The 9,274-nt window shown below is 53.4% G+C and overlaps 3 protein-coding genes across 3 annotated transcripts; 2 read left to right on the top strand and 1 right to left on the bottom strand.

The window, feature by feature from the left end:
* Window positions 1-1,701: 1,701 nt before the first annotated feature.
* EX895_001062 (uncharacterized protein) lies at window positions 1,702-3,504 on the top strand (the record flags this gene model as incomplete). The annotated part of the gene is made up of 1 exon (XM_029881662.1): window positions 1,702-3,504. One exon carries the CDS (start codon window positions 1,702-1,704, stop codon window positions 3,502-3,504), a length of 1,803 nt encoding a protein of 600 aa, XP_029743048.1.
* Window positions 3,505-3,634: 130 nt separating this feature from the next.
* EX895_001063 (uncharacterized protein) lies at window positions 3,635-6,277 on the top strand (the record flags this gene model as incomplete). The annotated part of the gene is made up of 1 exon (XM_029881663.1): window positions 3,635-6,277. The coding sequence occupies one exon, from the start codon at window positions 3,635-3,637 to the stop codon at window positions 6,275-6,277; it is 2,643 nt and encodes an 880-aa protein (XP_029743049.1).
* A 514-nt stretch (window positions 6,278-6,791) lies between these two features.
* On the bottom strand, window positions 6,792-7,679 carry EX895_001064 (uncharacterized protein; the record flags this gene model as incomplete). Its single annotated transcript, XM_029881664.1, has 1 exon — window positions 6,792-7,679. One exon carries the CDS (start codon window positions 7,677-7,679, stop codon window positions 6,792-6,794), a length of 888 nt encoding a protein of 295 aa, XP_029743050.1.
* Between the last annotated feature and the right edge of the window lie 1,595 nt (window positions 7,680-9,274).

A 9,274-nucleotide genomic window follows, 5' to 3' on the forward strand; every position in this document is an offset into this window, starting at 1 on the left:
GTAAATTAGAAAGCATTGCCACTGTACGTACAGCACGTGCTTCCCGCTGGTGTGAATTGGTGGACTTAGATTGCAAAGCATTGCGTGTGTTGGCCGTTCTGGTGAGGCCGCTGTTGATGCCGGTGTCTCTCCGCTCTAGCCTGTTGCACTCAACTGCGATCGGCGGAACAGCTTCTTCCGAACAAGTCTCTGACCGAATGATGTGTTGAACGGACGGATCGTTGCGACATCATGATGGCAGCCAAGACTTGATTGGTGTAGCAAAGCGTTCTCAAGTGGCGACTTCGATCTGTTGCACGGCCCCGACCGTGGTGGGAAAGATGCGCCGCCACCACTTAGGGAGACATGAATTGGACTACAGATAGATAGGCAGACATGGGCAAGTGCAATCTTTCGATCAGGTTCTCCCGCTAGTCCTTGTTTGCATCTGAGACCCCACTTCTACTTCTGCCGGCGGGATAGCGCCAGAACAAATTTTGAAGTGCTGGTTGCCAAACGGTCATGCGGGTCACTCGAGCTCGGCTACCGAGGTGTTAGACTTCATAGAAGCTGGCGAGGGCCGCCCAGTGTAAGAGGTTCGCACACTGTTCTGTTCGATAATGCTCTTCGGTCCGGCGGGTCGACAAAGGACCGTGGAAGTCAATAAGAGGTGCCTCTGTCCGCGCAGATTCAACACAACAAGTCATCTTCTTGGTTCGTCATGACAGAGAAATATTTCGTCGCTGTAGATCAATGATAGGTGGGTGGTGGTCTCAACCTGCGTTTTTATATTATATTTGTGAAACAGGTCTCTTCGGTTTGAAAGTGACGAAGCCAATGCTCTACGTCGACATCTCACTCACTTTGGCCAGTTTCGTATTGGTTAAGGTCAGGAACTAACTCCGGAAAAACCCCAATCACACAAATTGAAAACAACTTTGTAGACGGTACAGACTCAATTGAAGCAGGTGTGTCATGAAGGGTAAAAGTGAGCAAGATAAATAAATAAAAAACACAAAGTTCCCGGAAATAGAAACTGGGCTTTGCCGACCCAGAGACACTGTGTCTTTGCGGGAAGAAAGAACTCCAGCTTATCTCTCAACATGAGGGCGGAAGGAAGTCGAGTGAACATTTCTGTCGGACCAAGAGTTCGCTGCTTGCCTCCCTTGCAAGCAATTCCGTGAAGGCTTGCAAAGATGCCGCATCCCTGAATCGCGTGTTCAAGACTCTCATTTCAAGGAAACGTTCAAGAAAACCATCCACTGAACAAAAGTCTTACGTTCGGTGCGGCGGCACTTGGATAAGAGAAATGAAACTTCAGCTGAGCTGGATTAATTCCTACTTAAATGAAAAAGAGCGCTTCGGTTTGGAAGGCCTTTCCCGGCGGCTGTGGCTCGTGGTAGCTGCCGAGGCGTGTGATCCAGGGTTCAAGATAACGCCACTCACTTTGTTTCAAAGCCAGCTTGGCCGAGATTTCTATCGGCTAACTAGAATGGCCCTTAAACACGGAACACCCTCTCCCGGCGGCTGGAGCTGGTCGTAGCCGCCGAGGCGTGTGGGGTTCAAGATAAGCCGACTCTGTCTGAGGAGCCTGCTTAACCTAAGTTTCTCCCTGCCCTGCAGTCTCTTATAATAAAAGAGAATCTTTTTGTATCTTGCTCCTTTTGTCCGCTCCTTTTGTCCGTCCACCACAGATCTCTCAGTCCGATTTGAGTTGTCAGCATGCACTGCAACGACGGCGTCTTCACGCCTGTCTCCAACTGCCGCTTCTTTGACTTTACCGTTACCTTCTCCAACGCCATCTTTGTTATCTTGCCCTCGTGTATCGCCATCTTGCTCATCACCGCCAGACTCGTCCACATCCGCAACAAGCCCGACAACCCCACTGCATTCACACAACCTCACCTCTCGCTCTTGCGTTCGTGCTCTCCCCATTCGGATCCCATCAGTCTCTTTGGCGCTTTCGTCTACATCTCTAATGCGGTTTTCAGCCTCGTAGCTGTCGCCATCTTGGCGGCCCCCTCCTCCCGTTCGCTTCGAGATGCCATGGATGAGGGCACTGGTATGGCCAGCGTGGTCCTTTTCTTCCTCGCCTCGCTACTTGCCATCCCACTTTCGATCGCCGAACGTAGAAAGACTCGCGGCGGCAATATGGTGCTTCCTCTCTGGATCTTCTGCTCTCTGCTCTTCAATGCTTGCCGAATTCGCACCTTCGATGCCATCCCAGTCATCCGGCACTCGTCCTTCTTCTATGTCTGTGTGGTTGCGTTTGGGTGTCAGACTTTGATGCTCACTGTCGAGAACACAAAGGGCATCCGCAGCATCGACGTTAATTCGACCCACGAATCACGAGCCGGCTTCTTCTCGCGCCTTTTCTTCCTCTGGGTCTTTCCCATGCTGTGGAACGGTTTCCGCAAGCCCCTCGAAATGGAAGACCTCGATTCGCTCAAGGCCGAGTTCTATGGACGCTCTCTCGCTGACAAGTTTATCTCCAGCTGGTCCGGCGTCTCAACACCGTCAGTACAGCCCTCGGCCGCCTCCGAGCAGCTCGACTCAGACGCTAGTGTCGACATCAAGCACAGTGTCTCGCGCTCCAGCGCCGAAGTGTATCGTTTAGAAAAGCTACCTTCGCAACACCACAACGCTTCCACACCATCGCCTCAACCAGCAATGCTGTACAACGGCAGAGCCTTCCCACAGAGCAACGCCAACCGAGGTCTTCTCTGGGCGACGCTCCGGGCCTATCCTCTGGCTGCGCTGCTTCCGGTGCCTTGGAAGTTACTCCTTACTGCAGCTGAGCTTGCCCAGCCCCTGCTTGTTTCCACCACACTCGCCTTCGTACAATCCTACTCGGGCTCGGTCAAGGGCCAAGCCGTCGCCCCTCAACCAACTGTCTATGGATGGGGTCTCGTCGGTGCGTATGCTTTCGTCTACCTCGGCCAAACAATTGCCACCGGTCAGTATTGGCATGCCTCCTCGCAGCTCATGTGCAAGGTCAGAGGAGGCTACGTCGAGGCCATCTATCGCAAAGGTCTCAACTTACACGTTAGAACCGCGCGAATCTGCGGCGGTGGAAAAGCTGCCAACCTCATGAGTGTCGACAGTGAGCGTGTCGTTGAATCGATCGACATCGTCCACGACCTCTGGAGCGGAGTCATCACCATCGGCGTGGGTATTTACCTTCTATACACCCGGCTCGGCCTGGTCTTCCTTGCATCCATGGCGTCGGTACTTGTTTGTTTTCTCCTCACCCCACTTGCAAGTCGTGGTATCGGCACCAAACAGGGCGCTTGGAGCGAGCTAACCGATAAGCGAGTCAACTTGACATCCAGTGTCACCTCGGACATCAAGGGGGTTAAGTTCTCGGCCTACGAGGACATTCTCCACGAAAAGATCAGCAAAGTTCGCGCCGAGGAGCTCATCAAGCGCGGCAACATGATGAAGCAGCTCACAGGCGTCGTGGTCTTCAAACTGCACAGGCGAGCTCCTTGGGCTCTCGACCTTTGTCACGCTCATCCTCGTTGACAGGCTGAGTGGCTCCAATCGCTTCGATCTCAACACCATCTTTACGACCCTGACCATCTTTGGTATCCTCCAGACTCCTCTCCTCTCAATCGGCCAGCAGTATTCTTCCCTCCTCCAGGCTTGGGCAAGTATGCAACGTATTGAAGGCTTCTTGAACAGCCAAGACAGGCCCGACACCCAGGATGCCGTCGATCAGGGCATCGCCTGTCACGCCGCTGCTACCGGCTCCGAAGAAACATCAGCTGGCTATGTTGCCAAGTTTGTTGAGGCTGATATCGGCTGGGCAGACGAGACTGTGCTTGCCAACGTCAACATCGAGATCCCGACTGGTACTCTTACCATGATCTGCGGTCGCCTCGGCCAAGGCAAGTCGACCCTGTTGCAAGCTATCCTTGGCGAATCGGATATCATCAAGGGCAAACAGCAACTGCCGCTTCTTGCCAAACGTGTCGCCTATGTCAGTCAAGACGTGTGGCTGCAAGAGAAACGAACCATCCGCGAAAATATCATTTTTGCGACGGGCGAGTACGACGAAGAACGGTATCTCTCGGCCCTTCGGGCATGCGCGCTTACCGAAGACATCGACAACTTGCAAGAAGGCGATTCCACCACTGCAAGTGCTCTCAGCGGTGGGCAGCGCCAAAGAGTTGCAGTGGCTCGTGCCGTCTACAGTGATGCTGAGGCGTTTGTCATTGACGACATCACCAGCGCTCTGGATGCAGAAACGGCTGCGCACATGTGGCGATCCCTGATGGGCCCTGCTGGCCTTCTCAACGGGAAAACGGTCGTCATGGCCACCAATGCTGTCCACCTCCTACACCATGCGCAATTAATTGTTCGGGTCGACGGAGGTAAGATCGCCGAGCAAGGTCGATACGAGGACTTGTCTATAAAGGGTAAGGATGCCATTTCGCGCGCCAGCCTCGACTCGCAGAGGGCCATGCCTCCACAAGACCAATCGAAAGATCAGGCGATCAAGACAGGTGCGCCCGAAAAGCAGGAAGCGGTCATGACCGGTGCTGTCGGATGGAAGGTGTATGCCACTTGGTTCATTGCTGCTGGCTTTGGCAAACTGGCAGTCTTCGGATTTACTGCCCTTGTTGGTACTGCGTCGCACATTGCTCCGTCGTACTACCTGCAAGCATGGGCTGAAGCTCAACAGAGGCACCCCTTCCAGGACTGGGGTTCTTGGCTGGCTGGCTATGCGATACTCATTCCGGTGAGCCCTGTTGCACTCGCCGTTGGATTCTGGATTTTCCAGGTCAACTGTGCAGAGTCGGCGGGCAACAGGCTGCATGCTGCCCAGCTCAAAGGCGTCTTCTCTGCGCCGCTTTCATTCTTCGACAAGTGGAGTTCGGGTCAGATCTTGAATCGCTTCTCGCAGGATGTCTTCAACGTCGACCAAAGCTTGACCCAAGCGCTAGTCAATGCGGTCCTCATTGCGCTCTTGCTGCTGGGATCGATCGTCACCATGGTGATCCCTGCCCCTTATCTCGCAGTGCTGACAGTGGGACTCATTGCAGCCTCGTTTGGCATGCAGCGACTCTACATTCCTTCGAGTCGACAGCTTCGTCGTCTGGAGATGGCAGCCAAGAGCCCGCTGTACTCGCTCTTCTCGGAAACGTCTTCGCCTTCGGGTTTAGCGACGGTGCGCGGCCTGAAGCGTGAGGCAGCTCTACTGGATGTCAACACTCGATCTCTGGATCTGTCGCAGACGCCGTACTACCACCTGTTTGTAGTGCGACGTTGGTTGCAAACGTGGCTGCTTACACTGACCACTATCATCAACGTGGTGTTGGTGCTGTTGGTAGTGGTGCTGCGCCACTCATCTAACGCAGGTCTGCTCGGTGTTGCCCTGGTGCAGGCGACCGAGTTGGGCTTGCTACTGAACCACACAGTCATCAGCTTCACCGAGGTAGAAATTGCAGGTGTAGCGTTGGAACGTGTCCGCGAGCTTACCAATCTCGAGCCCGAAGAGCATGCTGTTATGGCGACCAAGCAGGACGGCGAGCAAGACAGTGCGGCGGCAAGCGAGTCTGCGATTCGAGGCAATATCGAGTTTGACCAGGTGACCGTCTCGTACTCAGCCAATCTGGAGCCTGCAGTGAAGGAGCTAAGCTTCAACCTTGGTGCTGGCCAACGATTGGGTCTGGTGGGTCGATCGGGTTCGGGCAAGAGCACTACGCTTCTTGCGCTGTTTCGTATGATAGAGATGCGAACCGGAACAATTCGTATCGATGGTCAAGATATTGCAAGCATTCCTGCGCGCAAGCTACGGTCCCAGATGACGATCGTTCCGCAAAACCCGCTGATCCTCGCCGCTACGATCCGCGAGAATCTCGACCCAGAGGGCGCTTGCACCGAGGACGAGTTGCGGGACGCGCTGCACAAGTGCCATCTGGCCGAATTTGTGAAGAAGCAAGAGAACAAGCTGGACGAGATGCTTCTGACGGGCGACACTTTCATCAGCACGGGTCAAAAGCAGCTGCTGTCGCTGGCTCGTGCGTTGCTTCGCAAGCGCAGGATCTTGGTGCTGGATGAAGCTACGAGTGCCATGGATATGGAAACAGACGCGGCAGTCCAAAACGTGCTGAACAAACACTTCTCCAACACCACCGTCATCGCCGTAGCTCACAGGATCGCTACCATTATCGACTTTGATCAGATCATCTGCATGTCGGCCGGCCGTGCCATCGAGACGGGAAGCCCCGAGGTGCTGTTGAAGCAGCGTGGGGAGTTTTGGGCTTTGGCAGCCGAACAGAAGTGCGTGTGATCCGCTGTGATTGGACCCCCTCTGTATGGTTTGGTTTTGTCACGCTTCATCGTTGTTTCTTCTTGTTTTGATCATGCACAATACAGGATCTTGCATTAAATGCTTTAGGTTAGGGTCAGATCGAAAAAGGGCGATGGGATTGCAGCCTGATGGCTCTTAGATGCCGAGCACAGGCAAATATGCAAAGCTTGCTTAATGAAGCAGCGGAAAGCGAATGAGGTTGGTGGACAGGAGGCGGACGATACGAGCTAGTGTGGGTTCCTCGCCGAACCAGAAGGACCATGCATTTATTTAAAGAAGGTAAGGAAATGTCCCGTGTCCAACTGTGAGCTTCAAACATGATCCGGCTCGAAGCAATCTCAAGCAACATTGCTCGTGATCTGTGCAGAAAAGGAGAGGAGCGCTGTATAGGTATCGAAAGAGGCAAGTCTAAGATTGACGCCCCGCATGACATGTAGTGAGCGAAGTTGCTCTGGCCTTCGCCTGCCTTGCGCGCTCAGGCGTACATCATTGATCACTTTGGCTCCGTGTTGGATATCCATAATGGCGATTGCGTTGGATGCATCGCACGAGCATCGGGGTCAAATGAGTGATGTCTTGGGCACAGCGGCTTCCGCGTCGTGTTGATGTACACTTTACGTGCTTGCATATCGAAAGAATCGGCTTCGAACGCTGAGGTCGACGAGGCTGGCGGGTCTTGAATCGCGAATGTGCTGATTGGTAGTGGTCTTGATGCGACGTGTGCTTTGGTCTGAGCATCGTCCTTGATCGTCGCTGCGCATCGCTGGTACATGACTGTTGATGTCAGGATCGAAGCCGAGCCCAAGCACACGAACGTAATCTTGCCGAACCCTCTGACCTCACTGTCAGAAGGGAAAAGGGCCGTATTGAGCAGAAACGTCAATATAATGGCAAGCGCACTAGCTAAATCATTGATAATGACTCCAGCTTTCTTAAGCATGAGAGCGACGAGCATGCCGTTCATGGAATGAAAGATAACCACACTGATGGGCCAGAAGCTGTGGGTGAGGTGGTGCAGAACAGGCGAAAGCTGGTGCTTGTCAGATACCAAGACAAGGAGAGCCGCAGGAAGGATAGAGAAGGCGCTGAGCTGCACGTTGGAGGCCCACAGATTGATAGTTCGATCACGAAAGATGTACTCGAGCGCGATGCCAGCTACTGAGCTGAGCACTGCAGCAGCGGCCACCTGAATGGTCGCTAAGACGCTTGAGGACAACTGCCTGTGACCGACCTTGATCCCGTCGCCATGCTCATGACCTTTGGTTGCGGACTTGACAAAGAGAACACCGCAGAAGATCCCGACGATGCAAAGCCACTGCAGCCTGTTGATGTGGCGCTTCAGTACGAAACGGCTGAGTACTGCGCTAACGAGTAAACGCATTTGCCATAGCGCTTGAAAGAAGGCGGGATCGAGCTCGGTAGCTCCCACAAGACAGAGATTGTTTTGCGCGACATACAGAAGTGCTGGAACGATGAGTCGGAGACCTTGACGGGCGAAAATTTGCGACAGGACAAGGTGATAGAGCGTCCTTTGCGTACTCCGAGGTTGTGAAAGTTCGGCGTCAGGCTGCAATGAAGATCGTTCCGAAGAAAGATCATCAGTCGAAGCGTTAATGTCGTAGTCTTCCTCTGCAAGTTTGGTGTAATCGGCTTGGTCGACCTTGGCCGATTGTCGCTCTTTGTATAATGCTCTTGTTAAGAGAAGACTAGCGCATGAGATTTTGACGCTCTCGATCAACAATACGGTGAGATAAGGAGAGTATGCACCGTGATGAATGGCTTGATGCTGAACGATGCCGACGCCTGTGCGGATCGCGCTGATAGCTGCTATCAGCGACGTCAAGGAGCCTGACATATCGAAGTCTAGTTAGATGGGTCGACAAAAGTCAGAATTGCGATCCTTACGGCGGTCGAGATGGTTGCGAGAAGTGAGAAGCGGCTAAGCAGCTGGAAAGAGTCGCTCGCAACGACAACGACAAGCGTGATGCGTACGTAATGTACTCGGATTCGAGCCAATGCACACCCCAACAGTCTCGGGAACATCTTTTGCTAGCCGAGTTCATCACATGCGAGTCAAGAATTCGGTGCAAAGCTAGGATTCTACAGCAAATTCCACAAATAGCATACTGTATATATTCCTTTTTTTGGCCGTTAGCGTTATCGAACCCAATTTAGCGTTATAACGCGTTTAGCGACTTCCAAGTAGGGGTTTGAAGACAGAATTCTGTTGATGTTTGACGCGTCTGAGAAATATTCGATACAAAATCAGAGCGGCAGCTACAATGTCCACTGCAGCAGCTTCAAAAGTCAAGATGGCCAATACAAGGAAAGGAACCAGGAGGCAAACAGAGACCAGAGGAAGCTTGTCAAGCTTCTCAGGAGTCCAACACACCCTTCTGACATTGGATTGGATTGGTCGAGTTTGAGACCCACATGGCCCCAGCATTGCTGCCAGACTCATTTTGAGGCGGTGATAGCCATGCTAGGGGTGAGTACCTAGCCCTAGCCCTAGGCCCGGGGCCGTCACTGGTGGACACGGTCAAGGTCTTCGGCCTGTTCTAGCGGCACCGGCAGGCCGAGAGGGTTGAGGTCTTCTGCAGAGTCGATGCTTGCGCCGCCGAGGATGTAGGCAACTTCGAGCTCGAAGTCCATCCGTCGGGTAGCGCCGAACTCGACCGCCGGATGTCCAGGCCGGGAGCGAAAATGCCTTTAAGGCGGTGGAAATTGGTGCCAGAAATGACGAGGGAGGAGGATCGGCTGTGGGAGGTGATGGGGAGCTGATGCCACTGGTCCTTGGTTAGGGTTAGGGTTAGGGTTAGGGTTAGGGTTAGGGTTAGGGTTAGGGTTAGGGTTAGGTTAGGGTTAGGGTTAGGGTTAGGGTTAGGGTTAGGGTTAGGGTTAGGGTTAGGGTTAGGGTTAGGGTTAGGGTTAGGGTTAGGGTTAGGGTTAGGGTTAGGGTTAGGGTTAGGGTTAGGG

This window comes from Sporisorium graminicola, chromosome SGRAM_1 (assembly GCF_005498985.1).
Source record: "Sporisorium graminicola strain CBS 10092 chromosome SGRAM_1, whole genome shotgun sequence".
NCBI lineage: Eukaryota > Fungi > Basidiomycota > Ustilaginomycetes > Ustilaginales > Ustilaginaceae > Sporisorium > Sporisorium graminicola.